Source organism: Leucoraja erinacea, chromosome 10 (assembly GCF_028641065.1).
Source record: "Leucoraja erinacea ecotype New England chromosome 10, Leri_hhj_1, whole genome shotgun sequence".
Lineage (NCBI taxonomy): Eukaryota > Metazoa > Chordata > Chondrichthyes > Rajiformes > Rajidae > Leucoraja > Leucoraja erinaceus.
The window spans coordinates 19,628,967-19,651,499 of NC_073386.1; the positions used below are offsets into that span (position 1 = coordinate 19,628,967).

General features: G+C 42.7%; 1 protein-coding gene across 2 annotated transcripts in view; it reads left to right on the forward strand.

Moving 5' to 3' along the window:
* b4galt2 (UDP-Gal:betaGlcNAc beta 1,4- galactosyltransferase, polypeptide 2) overlaps positions 1-21,856 on the forward strand; it is a 344,819-nt gene extending 322,963 nt beyond the window's left edge. Inside the window, exons 6-7 of one of the 2 annotated variants that reach the window (XM_055641639.1) lie at positions 1,460-1,564; positions 21,007-21,856. In XM_055641639.1, the coding sequence (XP_055497614.1) occupies positions 1,460-1,564; positions 21,007-21,157 (256 nt within the window). In that variant the 3' untranslated portion in view covers positions 21,158-21,856. The remainder of the gene's footprint in view (positions 1-1,459; positions 1,565-21,006) is intronic. The other variant, XM_055641638.1, reaches the window with a different exon arrangement.
* The last annotated feature ends 677 nt before the right edge of the window (positions 21,857-22,533 follow it).

Sequence of the window (22,533 nt, forward strand, 5' to 3'; positions counted from 1 at the left end):
ACTTACTAAAAACTTCAAAAAAAAAGTGATTTAAACGGACGGCTGCTGGTTAGCAGCCGTTCCCCAAGATGGCTCCTCCACCAATGTGAGCTGGAATGTCAACTTAATATAGTTCCCCTGCAGTAGCACTGAGGAATCTATCTACTCAGAGAGTGGTGAATCTGTGGAATTCTCTGCCACAGAAGGTAGTTGAGGCCAGTTCATTGGCTATATTTAAGATGGAGTTAGATGTGGCACTTGTGGCGAACGGGATCAGGGGGTATAGAGAGAAGGCAGGTACGGGATACTGAGTTGGATGATCAGCCATGATCATATTGAATGGCGGTGCAGGCTCAAAGGGCCGAATGGCCTACTCCTGCGCCTATTTTCTATGTTTCTATCTACTAAACATGAGCAGAAAGAGTTAGCTAATTCAACCATAAGGAACAACTGAGATTTAAAGGTAAGCTTGAGGTAGTATTTTTGTATTTGATTGATTACAGATGTAACTAAGGGATTTGATTTTTAAAATTGTTTTAAATCTGTTTAATGGATTTTTAATCTTTCAGAAACATTCATTGTATTGACAGCAATAACAACTGGTAAAGCTTAATCTTTACCAGCTGTCTTGGTTTAGGTTTATTATTGTACTCTGACAATGTTGTTATTCAATAAAGATATTCCATCCATAATAGATGCAGAGTGCAGAATATAGTTCTCAGCATGATTGCGCAACAGTTCCCGAGACAAAGTCCAATGTCCACAATGAGGAAGGAGAATCGGATAGTATCCTAGCTTGTGGAAGTGCCTTTCAGAAGTCTGATAACCAAGGAGAAGTGTGTCTCCATCATTTCATGGACTTATTCCTCCCCCCCCCCCCCCCCGCCCCTTTGCCCCTTTGGTTACATCATGCCGGGTCTTGCCATTTTGTATGACAGATATGAGCAGTAACTCAACATCAGTGATACCTTAAAGTTAGAAGGTAGACTCAAAATGCTGGAATAACTCAGCGGGTGAGGCAGCATCTATGGAGAGAAGGAATGGGTGATGTTAAGGTCTCGACCTGAAACGTCGCCCATTCCTTCTCTCCATAGAATCTGCCTCACCCGCTGAGTTTCGCCAACATTTTGTGTCTACCTTCGATTTTATTAGCATCTGCAGTACTTTCTTCCACCTTAGTTAGAAATCTGTTGTGGAGATAAATATTGTGGACAGTAAATTCCGGCCTGCAGCACAACACCACAGATTTCATTGACATTGCTGTGATCTGACTGTTGGCGCCAAAGAGTTAATGCTTCTTGTGTCGCTGCTGCAACGTATTGAAGTAATTCTGAGTCATTTACCAGGAAGTTCTCTGAATTATAGTATGATTCTCTAATTAAGTATTCTTTGGATGTATTTGTTGTATGCATTTTTTTTAAATTGCTGGATGCATCAACTTTCCTGTGATGTTATTGATACAATTGTCATTATTTTGCAGAATAACACTGAAAGGTATGAAAGTATCCCGACCTGACTCCAGGATTGGAAAATACCGAATGATAAAGCATGAACGAGACAAGCACAATGAACCCAACCCCCAGAGGTAGGTTTGACACGGACATTTACACCCACTTACCTAAATACTCCATAACACTGAGCTGTTGATCTAATGGATGTTGAGCTTTTCCAACTAGCAGTGTCTCTGATTGACCGGGAAGCAGAAAAACCAAGCTAGCATCAAACCCTCTGAGTAACGATGGTGTGATGTGTAAATTTCAGACTATGCTTTGCACAGAGTAGAAAAATATGTCTCATCATTGTCCTCATCCATAAAACCTTCAGTAAATTATTAAACTATTCTTTAATAATTTACTGAAAATATTTACTGAAAAAAGTTTATTTTTAACTTAGAACTGACCATGCAGAGTTTTTTTGTAGACTATCAAACCATGGCCGTAGGTTTAAACCAGTGTGGAGATAGTACAGATGGACATAATGGAAGCTCCAACATTAATTGACCTCAGAGCTGTTTTAACAGTCGGTCTTCATGGGTGCTCCTGCTCATCTAACCGAACAGGTTGGGGGCAGTCAACACATGGGAGGAACAAACTTCAGCCACTAAGTGCAACTGAAGGGACATGTAAACAGCTGGCTGGCTGGAGATTTGGGAGGGAGGGGGTTGGGGGGGGGGGGGGGGGGGGATCTCTTGCTCTGCAATAAGGGAACCCAGTAGCGATGAGACCAAAATCTTTCCGTTGGTACCTCAGCTCTTGGACACATTTGACCTAGAGTCACACTTAATGGAAACGGGTCCTCTGGCCACCAAATTCATGCTGACCATCAGGCACCCATCTAACTAATGCTACATTAATCCCACTTTATTCTCCCCATATTTGCACCAGTTCAAAGATAGACACAAAATGCTGGAATAACTCAGTGGGTCAGGTAGTATCTCTGGAGATAATTGATAGGTGATGTTTTGCGTCGGGACCCTTCTTCAGACTGATTGGAGTGGGGAGGGGGGGAGACAAATCGGGGCCGGCAACAGATGACCGAGGTGGAGAAACACTTTTTCTCACAGAGAATTGTGAGTCTGTGGAATTCTCTGCCTCAGAGGGCAGTGGAGGCCGGTTCTCTGGATACTTTCAAGAGAGCTAGATAGGGCTCTTAAAGATAGCAGAGTCAGGCAATATGGGGAGAAGGCAGGAACGGGGTACTGATTGGGGATGATCAGCCATGCTCACATTAAATAGCGGTGCTGGCTTGAAGGGCCGAAGGGCCTACTCCTGCACCAAGTGCTTCGAGAGGCTGGTCCTGGCACACCTCAAAAGCTGCCTACCCCCCACACTAGATCCCTATCAGTTTGCCTACCGCAAGAACAGGAGTACGGAGGATGCCATCTCAACGGCACTTCACTCCGCCCTCTCCCACCTCGAGAACAGAGACATTTACGTAAGAATGCTGTTCATCGATTACAGCTCAGCATTCAACACCATTATACCATCAAAACTGATCACCAAACTCGGTAACCTGGGCATCGACCCCTCCCTCTGCAACTGGATACTGGACTTTCTAACCAACAGGCCCCAGTCTGTTAGGTTAGACAAGCACACCTCTTCAACCCTCACCCTGAACACCGGCGTTCCACAGGGCTGTGTGCTGAGCCCCCTCCTCTACTCCCTCTTCACCTATGACTGCACACCTGTACATGGTTCTAACACCATCATCAAGTATGCAGATGATACAACGGTGATGGGCCTCATCAGCAACAATGATGAGTTGGCCTACAGGGAGGAGGTCCAGCACTTAGCAGTATGGTGCGCTGACAACAACCTGGCCCTTAACTCCAAGAAGACCAAGGAGCTCATTGTAGACTTCAGGAAGTCCAGAGGCGGCACGCACACCCCCATCCACATTAATGGGACGGAGGTGGAACGTGTTTCTAGCTTCAGGTTCCTGGAAGTCAACATCTCCGATGACCTCTCTTGGACCCACAATACCTCAACTGATCAAGAAGGCTCACCAGCGTCTCTTCTTCCTGAGGAGACTGAAGAAGGTCCATCTGTCTCCTCAGATCCTGGTGAACTTCTACCGCTGCACCATCGAGAGCATCCTTACCAACTGCATCACAGTATGGTATGGCAACTGCTCTGCCTCCGACCGGAAGGCATTGCAGAGGGTGGTGAAAATTGCCCAACGCATCACCGGTTCCTCGCTCCCCTCCATTAAGTCTGTCCAAAGCAAGCGTTGTCTGCGGAGGGCGCTCAGCATCGCCAAGGACTGCTCTCACCCCAACCATGGACTGTTTACCCTCCTACCATCCGGGAGGCGCTACAGGTCTCTCCGTTGCAGAACCAGCAGGTCGAGGAACAGCTTCTACCCGGCGGCTGTCACTCTACTCAACAACGTACCTCGGGGACTGCCAATCACCACCCCCCCCAGACACTTATTATTATTTATTCAAATAATTTGCTATGTCGCTCTTCCAGGGAGATGCTAAATGCATTTCGTTGTCTCTGTACTGTACACTGACAATGACAATTAAAATTGAATCTGAATCTGAATTGTCTATTGTTCACATATAGGTTGATTGTTGGCTAGAAACGGCGTAAGCCCATGAATGATACATCAGTATGAACCATGGAACTGGTTAATGGACTTTAATGGAGGAAGGGGTGCGGGGTGAGGGGAGAGAGATGTTTGTAGAAGTTACTTAAAAATTCAACATGCATTCCGTTAGGTTGTGAGCTGTTAAGGGAAATATGAGGTGCTGTTCCTCCAATTTGTGTGTGGCTTCATTCTTACAGTGGAGGAGGCCTAGGACAGGAAGGTCTGAATGGGAAGGGATATTAAAGTGGTAAACAAGTGGACCGAGCATAAGTGTTTAGCAAAACGGTCACCGTGTCTACACTTTGTCTCACCATTGTACAGGGGCCCACATTGGGAACATCAGATGCAGTAGATGAGGTTTTATTTCATTTCCATCTGTTTACCCAGGTTCTATACCGCTCCAAGCACAAGGGGAAATTTAGAATCTTTAGGAAATGCAGCACTGTAATGAAACTCGCATGGTTAATGGGAGAACATGCAAACTCCACACACACATCAGAAAGTAGCATTGAAACCCTGTCACAGCAATCATGAGATGGCTGCTCCACTAGGTACACCGCTGTACTGTCCCAAAGATGTGCTAAGGTGGATATAAAAATTGTAACTGCCTGGGTTTGTTGCAGCCCCAGATTTCTTGCAAAGTTACAAAGGCTGCTTAACCTGGCCGGCCGTCAGTTATAAAGTTAACGGGGCTGTGATCTACCTGGGCTCTTAGGCTGTGATCTACCTGTTCAAAGATGGATCTCTGCCACCTTTTCTTAAAAACCAGATTATTGGGTTTGGAGTAGAACATAACGCTCCCACGCTTGGATCAGCGGTGTGTAGGGTCCCGCCACTCAGCATGGAGTTGACTAGGCCTGGGGCAGGTGTGTTCCTTTCTCGTGGGGCAATGCCGAACACAGGAAGCTCACCACTAAACACAAATTCTGGCTGTTTTTGTACAAGATGTAAAGAGCGCCTGTCAGCAGCTTCACAGTGCGACTGTCTTTTTCCATATCCCTCACTCTAGGAGTTCTCGGCAAAGGATTTAATGATCGATGTATGTGGTCTCTTTTAGGTCAGTGCTGTAGGGGATTGTGATTTACACTGTATCTTCTTGCATTGACAGGCGAGCTCCAGTGCATTACTAGTGATTGTAATTAACTTTTCTAATCTCTGTCAAACCCAAATATGCAGCAGTGTATGGAACAAATACGTTGTTAACTGAGCAGAACATCAAATCAGATCACGTATGGGCAAAGGTCTCTGGGTATCTGGAAAGGCAAATCAAGGCATGAAGCTATTTTCTGAAATTAGCGGTAGATTTGCCACCGTATGGCGGCAGAGCACTGTAATGGGAATTCAGATGGCCATTGAAGTGCAGCTCTCCTAAGCCACCTCAGGCTGACAACAGTGTATTCTGCTTAAAGATAGACACAAAATGCTGGACTAACTCAGCAGGACAGGCAGCATCTCTGGAGGGAAGGAATGGATGACGTTTCGGATCAAGACCCTTCTTCAGATTGGTTAGGCATAAAGGAAACAAGAGATATAGGCAATGAACTAGAGAGATCAAGAGCAATGAATGAAAGATATGCAAAAACAGTAATGATGATAAAGGCCATTGTTAGCGGTTTGTAGGGTGAAAACTTCACCTAATTCTGCTCCATTATCACTGACACTCACGTGTTTCTATGAAATTAAACTCCTGTGACATACTTTTCGGATCTGCATATCTAAGCACAATAAAATAAATAAAGCGGGAAAATTGCAAAAATTTAAAGGGAACAGTGGCAGCACGGTGACACAGCGGTAGAATTGCCACCGTACAGTGGCAGAGACCTGGTTTTGATCCTGACTATGGGTGCTACCTGTCCAGAGTTTGTACATTCCCACCTGTGACTACATGGGTCTTCTCTGGCTTTCATTTCCTCCCACATTCCAACGTCATGTAGATTTGAAGGTTATTAGTCTTCTGTAAATTGTCCCCAGTGCCGAGGATATAAGGAGATTGTTGGTCGGCCTGGACTCAGTGGGCCAAAGGGCCTGTTTCCACACTGCGCCTCTAAACTAAACTAAATATGCCAAAGTTAACTAACTCAAGATACTCAGCATATTTTCCTTGTATTGAGGAACCAATTAAGAGTTAATCACACTGGTGGATATGGAGTCATGTCCAGGCCAATATGGGCAAGGATGGCAGATCTCCAAGGCTGATGCAAATTAGTGAACCAGATGGATTTTTACAACAACCGACTAGTTTCATCGTCACCATTTCTGAAACTTGCTTTTTATGGCAGATTTAATTTCACCAGCTGCTGCTGTGATGGGTTGTGAACTAATGGGTTGAGACCAATGACTATGGGTTCCAGATCAGAGTGCCACTCTACCTCCCACATCTTATTTGGTTCCTCTTATTCAAACATGTACAACCTTCTACGTGGCGGGAGGTGGCAAGAAAACATTTGCCTTTTAGGCAGCTTGCGCAGGTAGAAGTCATATCATCAGGAAAGAATGAGACTGCTTATGTAAATAAAATTATGAGAGGCATAGACAGGGCTGACAGTCAGAACCTTTTTCCTAAGGTGGAAATGTCAAAGACTAGAGGGCATAGCTTTAAGGTGAGGGGAGAAAAGAAAATGTGCAGGGCAAGATATTTTACATAGAGTGGTGAGTGCCTGGATCTTGTTGGTAATGCTTACTGATTGCAGTAAAAAGGGAAGCCACTTACTTCATTGAATCCACGCTGGCTCCATGGTATCCCCCTCTTCTTATTTCCCCAATCTCCTTCAACATTTTTTCTTCTCGCACATGCCCCATCAACTCCTCCTTGAAGTTTTTTTTAAAGTTTTAAACTGGCAACGGACTCATTCCCCTATATCCACCCAACTCCAACCCCCATCTGGGGTTACATGGTATTGAAGTCTCTTATTTACTATTTAATGGAGAATGTAGCATGGGGGAGGGACACGAAGGAAAAAATAAATCTCTTGACATTGGGGGTGGTGGGCTGAAGTTTATGAACTGCTGTGTCAAAGGATTTAACTTGTGTCGACAAAACCTTGGGTCAATTTTGCATTCTACTTTACTCCGGATTCAAACTGGTCCTGATTGTGTTTTCTTGTTCAATTTAATCTGGTGCTAGGACGATGCTAAGTTAACAGTATTTGTAAATAGCCCCCCTCACGTTGACCCGTTATCAACTGTGCAGAAAACATAAGAAAGAACATCTGATGGAAATAAGACTTTCTCCAAGTGCTCTCAAGAGCATTATGATTGTGGCTGCAAATTGGACAGCCATGGTGCAAGATTGCATATCGATTGCTCCATTTACCAGAATGTAGAGGGAGTAGTTTGTTGTAGTTGTTGCTTTAATCTGTGCAGTTGACAAGGGAGAACGAGCAAACAAAAGGAGAACAGCTTGTGTATTACTTTGCCTGCCCTGAACAGTTCCTAGAACCGTACATGGCTGGTCTATGATCCTGAGGGTAAGATGACACTTAGGGCCACTGCTACCTCTATCCATGTGCACAAATAATATCACTGGCAGATTTGTTGACACAAACATCCATCTATCTATATCTGCTGAACTCACTCAGGCTTGCTTAACAGACGGTTGAAATAGTAATCTTCTGTGCCTGGGAACATGCCCTCGTGCATTGCTTGGATTGGCATGCCATCTGCTCCTGCAATGGGCAAACATGGCGGAAAAAAATCTTGAGCCTTGCAGTCAGGCTAGCCGACAGTTACGTGAGCGAGCCAAGCATTGTTAACTGAAGAACAACGTTACAGATGCTGTAAATCTACAACAGAAAATGCCAAAGTCGTTCAACAAGTCAGTCAGCATTCATGAAGGAAATGCAAAGCAGACAGTTCTCACAGCAAGGAGCTGAACTCGAAACATCTGTTTAATTTCTCCAGTATTTTCTGTTCCCGTTTTTTGTTAATGTTTTACCGAGGGAACCTCCGTGCTGCAGGTGCATACTTCAGCTTGAAGCTTTCTCACAGTCCTAGCTTTCTAGTCATGCCTACTATGTTCTGTTGTGCTGAAGCAAAGCAAGAATTTCATTGTCCTATCAGGGACACATGACAATAAACTCACTTGAACTTTGCATTTCTCCATTTTGTGTAAATACTTGTGCACCATTAATGCAAAAGTGTGTAGAAAGGAACAGCAGATGCCGGTTTACACCAAAGGTAGACACAAAATGGGGGGGAGGGAGTGGGATTGGTTATTGCCGATAGTCCGCTATAACCAAGTGAGGTAGGTAAAATTTAACCCAAGGCCGAGAGGCAAGAATTGCGGCATTGGGGGGGATTACACAAGTGCAAATTCACAGGCCGGGGAGCTGCAGAGCCCCTGCTATATAGAGGGTAGACAAAAGTGCTGGAGAAACTCAGCGGGTGCAGCAGCATCTATGGAGCGAAGGAAATAGGCAATGTTTCGGGCCGAAACCCTTCTTCAGAGGGTGGGGTTGAGGGAGAGCTAGGAAGGGGAGCAGACAGCAAGGGCTAACGGAATTAGGATAATTCAATGTTTATACCACTAGGGTGCAGACTGCCCAAGCGGAATATGAGGTGCTGTTCCTCCAAGTGCCCGGGGAGAGGGTGGTGCGGGAGGGAAGGGAAGAAGTTCACAAGGGAGTTATGGAGGGAGAGGTCTTCGCGGAAAGCAGACAGGGGGGAGATGGGAAGATGTGGCGAGTGGTGGGATCACGTTGGAGGTGGCGAAACTGACGGAGGACTATTTGTTGTATGTGACGGCTAGTGGGGTGTAATAGAGGTATATTGAGGTCCATTATTGCTGGAGTTTGCTGTATGCATAAACGGTAATACTATATATTATCAGTGACCAGACAGCGACAATGCAAGATGAAGTACATAGTGCAATGTATTGAAGGCCCATTGTAGTCTGTGACTGAAATAGGGTTGTGCAGGATGTTTCAAGAGCCTGATGGTTGATAGGAAGTTGTTTTTGGACCTGGAGGTAATGGTTCTTGGGTTCCTATACTTCCTTCCCAATAGTAGCAACGAGCTGAGAGCATGGCCAAGGTCATTGTACATCCATTCAATTGTGGGACTGATGGTAGTGACAGTGGGTTTTGGAGCAGGCTGATAAGGGAAGAGTGAGATCAGGGAGAAGGATGCATGTGACTTGTGGAGTTCAGGGTGTGGAGAATTCACAAAGGGCATTGGTAGCAGGTGGTCAAGAGGGGAGTGAGAAAACACGTTTTGAGATTTGGAGGTCGATCACAGATGGCGTGTAATATTAGGCAAGCTGGGAGGTTTAGTTTTTATTTTAATTTAATTTAGCGATACAGCACGGAAACAGTGGTCCTTCAGCCCACTGAGTCCGCAATGACCAGCGATCCCTCCACACTAACACTAGGTTTCATTGAGAGCCCATGTCTGGGAGAAACATTCCTGCTTGACCTGATCCATTAGCAGTACTCAACGCATGTGGGACAGTGGTGGAGAGAGACAAAAACATCACATTCCCGACTGTCTTGGACCCAGTACATTGATGCAGTCATAAAGAAAGCCCATCATCATCTCTACTCCCTTAGAAGACTGCGGGGATTCGATATGTCGACGAATACTCTCTTGAACTTCTTTCTACTGGTGCCCATCAGAGGGCATATTGACTGGTTGCATCATGGTCTAGTTCGGCAACTTGAACACCCAGGAAAGAAGAAGACTGTGAAAAGTGGTGAACGCTGCCCAGTCCATCACGACCTCCTCACTATGGAAGGGATCTGCAAGAGTCGCTGTGTCTAAACGGCAGCCAGCAGAGACCCACACCACCCTGGCCACATTCTCATTTCACTCCTGCATCGAGAAGAAGGTATAGGAGCCTGCAAACAGTGACATAAGGAGCGGCTTTAGCCCAACAACCATCAGGCTTCTAAACACTACAACCCCCAAATAATCTCTGAACTACATATTAGGCGGCACACTGGCGCAGCACAGCGCTCTGCCTTATTTCGCCAGAGACCTCGGTTCAATCCTGACTATGGGTGCTTTTGTACAGAGTTTGCACGTTCTCCATGTAACCGCGTGGGCTTTCTCCAGGTGCACAGAGTACTATGTTTACATATCTGGTGTGCTGCCACAAGTAAGAATTTCAGTTCAGTTTCAGGACGTATAACAATAAAACACTCTTGACTCTTGGAGTTGGGGCTTTAATCCCTCTTCAACCTGCCTCTCTTGAACGTCTACTGGTGCCCATCAGAAAGTTCAAGGAAATTCTTGCTGGAGGCATTTACTCCATATCACGTCTCATTCCCACTTAAGTACAACAATAATCAGTTAGTAATTAGTCAGATTGTGGGAGGCTGAACTGTTTTCCCCATTTTCAACAAAGCATTTCCCTGTTCCCCTCACATTTTATCCCAACAGTCTCTTGCTGATCCAACGCCTATAAATTACCCCCATTCTACTTAAGTTATAATCAATCTATAGAGGTAGTTAGTGGAATGTACCTGCTTTTAAAACAACCTTTTAAAAACACTGAAGTAACATTGTGACTTTTTCGAGAAATCTAAAAGTGTTGAGAAAGCAGTGAATGGTGCATTTTTCAGCTACAATGCAACAGCACCATCTGCTGCTGCTCGGAGGTACTTACGCAGAATCTGGTTCAAGTCTCCGTGGAGCAATCAAAAACATTGGCTGCAATGAAAAATTGTTGAATGAGAGGGAGAGTGTGTTTCTTACAATTCTAAGTTTCCACAGCAAATCATCAAACCATGAAAGTTGGAAATGAGGAAATATTTGTATCTGTATACATTTATTCTCTCCACCAATCTTAGTGGTTTAAAATGTGTTTATTCTTTCAGATGAATTGTAGTTAGTAAAGGTTTGACGCTTTCTCCGACTGTCCTTAATTCCTCAGTGAATCATGGGAAGAGATTAAGTTAAGAGCTGCAGATCAGCTACAAAATTTGGATTTTCCTTTTTATTTTCCCCTAATTTTGAGCAGGATATTTTGGAAACTCTTGCCATATTGATTTGAGTACCAGCTGAAAATACCTATTGGTAGCCACTCATTTTTGTACCTCCTGTTTAGATTCACAAAGCTAAAACCTTGCTGCGACTATCTCGGTATGCCTATCTTTTCATCTCCAGACATCTTCTGCTCATCACTTCCATCTCATCATTGCTGTGGTGCTTCCCGGTGTGGATCAGAATTTGGAGAAAACTGAAAATGCAAAATTGGAAAAGAGCAGGAAGATGGATTTTATTAAGGATCGACCGATAAGAATAAGACAACTAGAGACAGAAAACGACAACTGAGATTTTAGACAAAAAATTGCAAGGGTAGGAAGTAGTGGGTACGCAAGCTCAATTTCCATAAAGGCCACAATACGCAACAAACATTCATTTTGATGAATGAGGGAAGGAGAGAAGAGATAAAACCGACGACAATGGGATATCATTTTCATGTGAGAGGGATTTCTGCTTCTTAAAAATTAATGATTTATACAGGTCTTTAATATGCAGATGGTCCTGCATAACTATCTTATCCTTCTCTTAGATCCTTTCACAGATGGTAGAAGAGGGGATGACAAATTAAAATAGTGAACTGAGGGCGGGATTTGTTCTAACATCTTGCTTTTAATGTTCCGTCACATCTATTAATGCATCGTGAATCATTCATTCCTGCATAATGTGCTCCTGTGGCTTGTACGATTAGCCAATCTGAAACATTCTCTGTATATAATATTAACTGGTAACCAATGAAAAAACACCGCTGGGACAGGTAGCCATGATCTCAGTGAGTTTTTGAACTTATGTTTCTTTTATTTAATGAAATTATTTATTTACAATCTAGGAAATGGAGGATATTTTACTTTTCTTAACAGTATATAATAAATGTTGGTAACATAGGATTTCTGTTGTGCAAAAAGGAAATGCAGATGCTGGTATATACCGAAAATAGACACAGCATCTCTGGAGAGAAGGAATGGGTGATATTTCGGGTCGAGACCCTTCTTCAGACCTAGGATTTCTATTGCTATTTGCCACTTGTTACCCAGGCTCAGACTATAAGTTCACACAATCAGGTCCGAACTGGAGAGTTGAGAACTGCTGTTAAGTTGGGTAAAGGGAACCATTCTTACCTAGTACATAATTTTGAACTCTGATGCATCATTTTTTTTACTGCAAATTCTGCTTTAATAATTTTACTTGAATCATACACCCTATCTCTATTTGCCAATAGAAACATAGAAACATAGAAATTAGGTGCAGGAGTAGGCCATTCGGCCCTTCGAGCCTGCACCGCCATTCAATATGATCATGGCTGATCATTCAACTCAGTATCCCGTACCTGCCTTCTCTCCATACCCCCTGATCCCCTTAGCCACAAGGGCCACATCTAACTCCCTCTTAAATATAGCCAATGAACTGGCCTCAACTACCCTCTGTGGCAGAGAGTTCCAGAGATTCACCACTCTCTGTGTGAAAAAAGTTCTCCTCATCTCGGTTTTAAAGGATTTCCCCTTTATCCTTAAGCTGTGACCCCTTGTCCTGGACTTCCCCAACATCGGGAACAATCTTCCTGCATCTAGCCTGTCCAACCCCTTAAGAATTTTGTAAGTTTCTATAAGATCCCCTCTCAATCTCCTAAATTCTAGAGAGTATAAACCAAGTCTACCAGTCTTTCTTCATAAGACAGTCCTGACATCCCAGGAATCAGTCTGGTGAACCTTCTCTGCACTCCCTCTATGGCAATAATGTCCTTCCTCAGATTTGGAGACCAAAACTGCACGCAATACTCCAGGTGTGGTCTCACCAAGACCCTGTACAACTGCAGTAGAACCTCCCTGCTCCTATACTCAAATCCTCTTGCTATGAAAGCCAACATACCATTCGCTTTCTTTACTGCCTGCTGCACCTGCATGCCTACCTTCAATGACTGGTGTACCATGACACCCAGGTCTCGCTGCATCTCCCCTTTTCCCAATTGGCCACCATTTAGATAATAATCTGCTTTCCCGTTTTTGCCACCAAAATGGATAACCTCACATTTATTGGTTTGTCTGGTGAACTCCTGACCCATACTCAATCACATCCCCAACTCCAATCCCCACCCACTATCAGCAGACCCCACATCTACACCCCCACACTAGATTCCAGCATGATTGTATTTTGCTGCTCCACTCCTCCACCTGTTCTAGTTACAGGTCCAGTCCTCCCTAAGTCATACGTATTGGTGACCTTTCAACCAACTCCCATTGTCCCAAATGATTCAACAAGCCATAAAGTCATAGATCTACACAGCACAGAAACAGATATTTGGAGCAACTCGTCCATGCTGACCAAGTTGCCCAACCGACTATTCCCACTTTAACTACACCTGCCCCATATCCCAGCAAACCCATCCATGTACTTGTCTAAATGTCTTTTAAAGGTCATAATTGTACCTGCCTCGACCACTTCCTTCGAAAGCTCATTCCATGTATACACCTCCATCTGTGTGCAAATGTGGCCCCTCAGGTTCCTTTTAAATCTTTCCTTATCTTAAATCCATGTGCTCTACTTTTTCACTCTCCTACTCTGGAGAAGGGAATGTGGCCATTCATCTTATGTATATCACTCATGATTTTATAAACCTCCATTTGATTTGTTGCTCATTCTTATTGGTAGAAGTGCAAGTGGTATGTACACACATATGTACGTGCAAGGACTGGCTTTCTTTCATCAGCTTTGAAGAACTGTAAGCTCGTTAGAACTTAACAGCGTGGTTGGTATGCAGCCTCATAGAGCGCTGGTTCAGTCTGTTTTTTGGGGGATTATGGAATTTCCTGGCCCAGGTCCTTAATGACTCTCGTAGATTTGTAGAATATTGCCTTTCCTAATAAAATCCATCCCCGCGCAAAGAAAAATATCTCTGATAATAATATGGTCAAACAGTTGGTGAAAACAAGCATATATAAAAATCAGAAGCATGGCAATCATTATCCCATCTACTATGCTTTTAAAAAGTGGTTCACTTTTAAAATATATCAAAAAGGATTATGCTTTAAGCAGAAGTTGGGTGTATAGTGCATTTGGTTATTCTCAAAAGATATGTGGCTTCAAAAAAAAGGAGGATTTAATTGCAACGGCGACATGTACAAAATCCGTTGGAAATTATCTGATACAGTCAGTCTCTGCTATCATCCCAGCATTTAGGTACATTTAATTTATTGAAGAGGAAAGAATAGAAAATGAAACTATTAGTTTAAACTATTTCCAACATAGAGAGATCTTTATTCATAGGTTGCAAGGGGCAATTAGACTCGTAGCTTGGGCTGGTGGAGGATTGGGGCAATGGCTTGCAGGGTCTAATATAGGGGTGAGGAAATGGGCCATGGAGATGTAAAAAGCTCAGGGTTGGCCTGCAGTGGGCAATGGCTTGGGAATCAGGATTTGAATTGGTGATGATATTGAGGGAGTGGGTGTTAAACTGACATGGACAGACTGAGTAGGAATGAGAACCGAGGAAAATTGTATTTAAAGATTGCTCTGTCATGATATTAAACCATGGCACAAATATTTCCAGTTAATACGCTGTTTTTTCACATCCAGTCAGATGATCAGCAGTGGTTTGATGTGACCTTTTGAAGTTTCACTCTTCACTATTTCATTATGAAACATCTGACATGGGGTAGAACAGCTGAATTAGACATACATCTTTGTTGGAGGTTGACTGAGAGTTCAGTGTGGCAACGGATGACTTTTGTGCTTTGAATGACTGGGCCACGCTGCATTGGCTCATCATCAAGTTCACCGATGACACCACTGTGATTGGACGAATCACGGATGGGGATGAGTCAGAGTATAGAAGTGAGATCGACCGACTGACCAAATGGTGCCAGCACAACAACTTGGCTCTCAACATCAGTAAGACTAAGGAACTGATTGTGGACTTTAGTAGGGGAAGGATGAGGAAGCACAATCCTGTTTATATCAACAGGACGATGGTGGAGAGGGTCAATAACTTCAAATATTGATTTGCAATCTATGGGCGTGCATATATCAGAAGATCTTTCCTGGACCCACCACACCGATGCAATTGTAAAGAAGGCACATCAGCGGCTCTACTTCCTGAGAAGATTACAGAGATTCGGCATGTCGAAGAGGATTCTCCTAAACTTCTACAGGTGCAAGGTAGAGACCATTCTGTCTGGTTGCATTGTGGCCTGGTTCGGCAACTTGAACGTCCAGCGACAAAGACTACAAAAAGTTGTGACCACTGCCCAGTCCATCACCGGCTTTGACCTCCCCACCGTCGACGGGATCGATTGTAGTCGCTGCCTCAAACCGACAGCCAAAATCACCAAGGAACCACACCATCCTGGCCACACACTCATCTCACCGTTGCCATCAGGAAGATGGTACAGGAGCCTGAAGACTGTAACATCCAGGTTCAGGAACAGCTACTTCCCCACAGCCATCAGGCTATTGAACAAAACGAATAAGCTATGAGCTCTGAACTGCAAAAGGCTATATTATTATTTGTTATTTGCACTATATTTGTTATTTATTGAACTTTTTCTTTTTTTCCCCGTTATTTACAATGTTTACATATTCACATATTCTGTTGTGCTGCAGCAAGTAAGAATTTCATTGTCCCATCCGGGACATATGACAATAAAACACTCTTCAGATTCAGATTCAATTTTATTGTCATTGCACTTTTCAGTGCAACAAAATGGTTTAGCCTGCAGTCATAACATAGAATAAATAACAAAACACACACAACACAGTTTAACATCCACCACAGTGAGTCCACCAGGCACCTCCTCACTGTGATGGAAGACAAAAAGTCCCAAAGTCCTTGTCTCTTCCCTCCTTGCTCTCCCTCTGCGCTGAGGCGATCCAGGCCTCCGATGTTGTGACCCCGCCGGGTGATGGTAAGCAAGTGCCGCGACTGAATCCGAGCTCCGCGAAAGGGCCGGTTCAAACTCCGCGGCCCGCGGTGGTCGAAGCTGCCGAAGCTGCTGCCATCCAGTCTCTCTTATCTTGACTAATAAGAGGAATCATACAGCTACAGAGCCTGGAGCCAGATTAGTATTGCTGCCAATAGAACAGTTGGTGTGGCCAATAATTTCGTAGCTTTGGTAGCCAAACGCAAAGAAGCTGAGACTGAAGCAGTCCAGCTATTCATTTATTCAACAGTCATGCAAACGGAATTATAGCAATTAAGCAAAGCCCATTAAATCCTACTTGACATATCATCAGAACATTCAAAAGTGGTATGAATTAGAAGTGTTCAGAGGCCAGTAGAGTCAATAATGCTATTACAGAGACTTAGCATAAAATTGCTTTCCTTGCAGCGAGAGTCTGTCATTAATCATGATCCAAAGGACTCCTCTAAAATGCTGCCACTGACTAACACAGTTGGTGCTTTCCAATAAACCCAGTAGTGTCAGACTCGGAGAATAGATGCCTGATTTTATAGATGCCTAGTTTGGCAGATGACATGACAATGAGAAATGCTGATGAACACTCTCCTGTGGGTTCTGGTGAGACTGGGAATGGTAATTGTGCAGCATTGTTAAAACAGTTGCACAATTACAGTTCACCAGACATCGGCATCATGGTGTAGAGACAAACGATGTCTGTTGAACTGTCTTGTTAGGTTGTCCTGGCTTGCATTTTGATGTTGGCAAAGAAAGTGACCATAGAGATTTGATTATTGTGTAGAAGCAAGAGTGCATTGTTATATAATACAGATTGTAGTTGGTAGTAATGATTGGAGAAGTCTACTTTATTGCTTTTATTGATTTTTGTGAGGCTTTCAAGCTAGTGGTCACTGATGATTAAGTAGCAAGCTGTGGCCACATCTTGTATTTTATCCAAGGTGAGTATCCAAGATCTTTCAGCTGGTGGAGTTTCCATTGAAATTACCTCAGGGAGTTTCTGCAATCATATATTTTGACGCGATTACTCGTCCTGAATCACCATATAGACTGGTTGGAGTTTGTGACTATGTCCATTTCTCTCATAGAAAGTGAGGAGTAAGTGCCTATAACTACTCACATGACTCCTTTTTAAGTTAAAGAGGCCAAATGGGTGCTGAATGATGAGGTACGAGTCTGCTGTTTCAGACAGCAGAACATTGCAATGATATGTCTGAAGAAGGGTCTCAACCCAAAATATCACCCATTCCTTCTCTCCAGAGATACTGCCTGCCCGCTGAGTTATTCCAGCATTTTTTGTCTATCCGATTTAAACCAGCATCTGCAGTTCCTTCCTACACAATGCAATGATTGTTTGATCCTGGGAATGGATGGTTATTTTTTTTTCTGGTTATGTGTAGTAATTTGATCTCCGCCACTCGCCTATGTAATCATTTGCTCTGCCACTTTCTATTACTACATCTGTAAAACATCCAATGTTGTTATTTTCTGACAAATTATCGTCATTTATCATTAAAGGAACGCGGTGTTTGATTATCTTCACTCGGATGCCCATCACTGAGAACAAAAGGGCAAAATTAATGCTACATTGGCTATAATAACAAAAACATGTAATCGAGAAGATTTATTTTGAATCATCTAAGTTTTCAATTCAACATATTTGAATGGAAGCCTATAAGTTTACAAGATAAAAGGACAACATTTATTTATGTTTACAGTTATTTTTAATGCAATGCCAAGCTAAGTTACTTCCTTGAGCTGTCTTTGTGAATCTGGTGCTTCAAATATTTATTTACTTCAGAACTACAGTAGCTCCCCATCACACATAAACCATGGCACTCTCTGATAATCACTGCAAAATTATTCCTCATCCCTCATTTATTAATAAGTTAAACTTCCCTATTTGACATTGATTTTACAACATAGCTGTAGCATGGTGGGTGATTTACTGGGCTAGTTTCCCGGAGCTTGGACTATTAGTCAAGATAAGTGATTGAAGCCCATTGCGGCTCTATTGAATTCAAATTTGGGTATTGAGTCATTTTGGAATAAAAGAGTTTTTACTAATAATGGTAAACAGCTGATTATTGTTAAAAACAAAAATTATTCACTAATGGCCCGTCAGGGAACGGAACTTACCCAGTCTGGCTTAAACTTGATTCCAGATCTTGACCTTAATTTCTTCCTCAGTTCAGGGATTAATGGAGATGAGACCATAAACGCTGCCAGTGACACCCACATCCCATGACTTAAGAAAAGCGAGAATTTCCCATCCCTGAGGGAGGTGAAAGCTAGATCTTTGAGGCAAAAAAGACAATTTATTTGAAAGATTCGGAAAAATGAAGGCTAGCACAGAGAGGAGGTGAAGCCGAAAGCAGATCAGCCGTTATCATATTGAATGGTGGGAGAGGTTTGAGGATCTAGTAACCTACTTTTATTTTCCAATGTTATTATGTGAGAATTAATTGGTAAGTACTGATAAATGTTTATATAGTTTTTAAATATCTTGGATCTTTTTTGTTGCAATTAAAATACCTCAGTTCCTCAAGACCCCTCTCATAACTACTGTATAACTGCCTACATAATGCAGTTGCCCTTTCTTTAATTAGATGCTGTAACTGTACAGGGAATCTTTACCAAACTACAGTATGATAAAGATTTTTCACACCTTGTCAGCTCTTGTATTTTCCAATTTAAGAAAACACACATTGTTCAGTATTTTTTTTGCTTTACTGCACATTCTAGGAATTATTTATTAGACCTGGGAAATCTATTTCAGGTCGTTTTGCATCTTTCCACAAGTTTCTGCTCCCTTTTGGCATTTCCTTCCAAAATTCACAGCTTGACATCCGATTTAATTTGCTGTCTTTTAGATAATTCTGCTGATCTATAATACATACTTACGCCGTTTTTTATGGTCTTATGGTTTACAAGACCTTTCTATAATTCGGTTTCCTAAATTTCTCTATCGATCTTTCCACTATCACACATGCCTATCTTTTTATCTCCACTTTTTGAGATTTTGAAATTATCTGCGCATTGTGGTTATTTAATATCCGTTCCCAAGCCAAATTACCTTTGGAAAAAAATAACAAAAAGGAATCATACAGAAATGATAAAAGGGAATTTACCCTGAGAGCAGATATTAAATAACCACAATGGAATATTATTATGTACATCGGCTAGCCTTATTTAAATTTCCTTTGTAATCCTACTGATCTATTTTCCACCTCTCCAATGCATTATTAAAATTAATCAAAAGTAAAAGAGCAAAGTTAGTGTCAGTTTCATCACATGATTATTTCCAATTGGATTTACATGTAGTATTAATCCCTTTACCCGTTGAAGCTCTCTTTCTCTTTTGAAAGGTGCCTTTCACCTTGCAAACATTTGTTCTCTATTCTTCTCAAATTTCCCACTGGGAATTTTGCTGAAAAGTTAATTGGAGCCATTGTCACTTGTTCTGCATCCTTCCAGAGATGCGCTGCTAGTTTTGAGTCTTTGGTATTTCAGCAGGTCAGGCAGCATCTCGGGAGAAAAAGGATGGGTGACGTTTCGGGTCGGGACCCTTCTTCAAACCTGGCTGGCACTTCTGGCTGTGTGTTCTCCACAGCCTTCAACCTATGCATTCCCCAGCCCCGCGAGGCCCTATTTAACCTTCTCCCCCCAAAATTACTTATTTGTCCTGGACCCGAACCAAGTATTTCTGGAAGTGCACTAATACAGGAAATAATCCTGTTTAAACAGAATTTTGATTTATATGACAATGCAAGCTATATTTAAGAAATGCCTTTTAATTTTTAAATGGGTTTAACAACACTTTTACAGTCATGTGGCACAATGTCATAGAAACGTCTCATAATCACCCAGTAATTGCCTGGGCTGGGCACAAACATGCATCCAGATATATAACCTGCAGCCAAATGCCGGTGCCCCCCATTGTGACATTCAGACCTCAATTAGTTGAGACTGGTTTCACGAGGATGTCGCTGTGCCTTCTAAGGTGGCTCATCATCAAAGAGGCTTAGCATTTTGTGGAATGTTGAATTATGTGGCGTATATTCCAGGCCACTATTACAGGTCTTTCACCAGTGGTGAGGCAGGGTGGGCAGCACCTGGGGGCTGCAGGGCCAATTGGTGTCCAGCCTTTGCAAGTTCGGTGGTAATTAGGCCATTGCTTCAAAAATCACCTTTCACCAATGGTAAACATTTTCACCTGCCCAGTTTGTCATTTGGTTTGGTGTATCCTAAAATGGAAAGTAAGGCCAATGACTTTGCCTTGGGGTTACTTCAAAAAATCAGCCTGACATATTCCACACCGAGCATCCTTTCCATTGTGTTCGTGTGCTTGCAATTGCTTCCACCTTGGTGTCAACTAAAACTTGACTTAATTTCACATTGGACAGTACATTTGGCACAGTTATTTTCAGCAGTGAATGAATTGCTATCTATCATTCGTTAACTAGCTCACATGTTTAGACTTTAAACTTTAGAGATACAGTGTGAAAACAGGCCCTTCGGCCTGCCAAGTCTGTGCCGACCAGTGATCCCCATGCACTAGGACTATGCTACACACGAGGGACAATTTACAGAAGCTAATTAACCTGAAACCCTGCACGTTTCTGGAGTGTGGAAGGAAACCGGAGCTCCTGATGAAACCCCAGCGGTCACGGGGAGGATGTACAAACTCCATACAGACAGCACCCATAATCAGGATCAAATGGGGTCTCTGACGCAGTAAGGCAGCAACTTTACTGCTGCGCCAGTGTGCCACACCTCATCATCTTTGTAAAGTTTGTAAATAAGACTGTGGTTCCTATTGAGGTATCAGTTATTTGAAGTACATGTGTGTTTTTGAGCAGTGTAACAACATTGGCCCAGCTTTTAATGAAAATCAAGATCAAACATTAGTTCTCAAGGTGTGGGGATGGCTCTGACAGTTCAATTAGATGTCGGAAAGTCACATGAAAGTCACCATAAAAGGAGTTGTTCTGTGCACCAGTTTGCCATGACTTTGTATTGAAATATAGACCACTTTTTCTTCCAGGTTTACAAAAATCCAGAACACAAAGTTAACCATGAAGCAAGACGGGATCAACACCTTGAAATACAAGCTGGTGAACATAGCCAAGTACCCGATGTACACAAACATCACAGTGGACATTGGCATTCCGCCACCTCGAGTTTCAAGGGGATAACAGGTTGTGATAGTTTTCCTGTTGCCCTGTGCTTCATTGCGGACAAGTCTTTCCGTCTGTCATTCTCTGTCTTTCTCTTTCTGTCTCCAAAGAATTACAGTGAATACAAGATAAAATAAAGAAAACTAACAAAGCATGTGGAAGTGAGAGGAAATAAAAAAAATCCTCTTGCTCTGTAAGACTGCTGAAGTGCTGCCTTCTGGAATTGAGAGATGTAAAGCCGACAAGACCAGGTTGACATGATCTGGGAGGATTATTCTTTTTAAGCTCTTTTATTGGTGTGAAATCAAGTGGGAAATGAAGCTCCGTACAATCTCTTTAGTACTGTTAACAAAATCCTTGGTCTCTCTGAATGTGACTTCCTCTAACAAACAAAAACCTTGCTCTGTTTCAATCTGGCTCACTGGAGTATCATTGCCTCAAAATCTTGGGGCAGATTCCTTTAGTTGCCAGCGAGACCTTATATTACAAGAAAATGTGCCTGCAAGGTCATTATGGATCACAGCTATTTTAACTCTTTGAGTGCTGAATAATCTTTGCAGCTTTCAGAATCACTGTATGCTCATGTTTTCTACCATATAACATAAGGGGTTTCTTGTAAATTTCTAATATTGAATGTTATTAAAAAAAATAAAATCATGAAAGGAAAACTCAAGAAAAATCTCCGGATTTACAGAATTTGATAAATAAATAGAAAGAAATTTCAGTTGTGTGATTTATTTGTCTTTTCAGGTCGGAGCCTTTCTTCAGACGATTATGTTATGTTACCATCATAGATTATGTTTCCTGTGTCAGGGGCAATAGCCTGAAATCTTCGAAGGTGTTTTCCAGGAATCAAAAATGACTTGCTTTCAGTTTGGTTCTGTGGGATGTGAGGTGACTGATGAGGTCAATGTGAGATCTACAGATGGGGCTGGAGGTGCCTAGTGGGACAGGGAGGTGGGTAATTTGGGAAGTGTTATGCCTTCTTTTGTTCTTTTATTGGACCTCTGTGTGCGCACAATATCTGATATTGAGGTCCTGAATGCTCTGATAAATGGTCCTTCTGCTGCCTGCAGATGTCCAAACTGAACTGGGATAATGTGAGATAAATCTGTGTTGGTTCACAGAGAAAACTGATATTGAGCTGCCAATTCTAATTTTAATTGTAAGTTCTTAAGCAATAGCTGACGGGGAGAATTAGGTATGACACGTCTACTGTGAAACTGTGCTGCAAATGCAGATGGAAGTATGGACCTCCATCTTGGTGTGCACTGAAATCTGGGGTTTCTCCAGTTGCATTTCCTTCTCTGATTGATAAAATCGCTTAAGTTCTTTGGCCCTCTTCATGAAACCAAATACAGCTTGCAGCCAAATGTGTAGTTTTAAAATTAAAT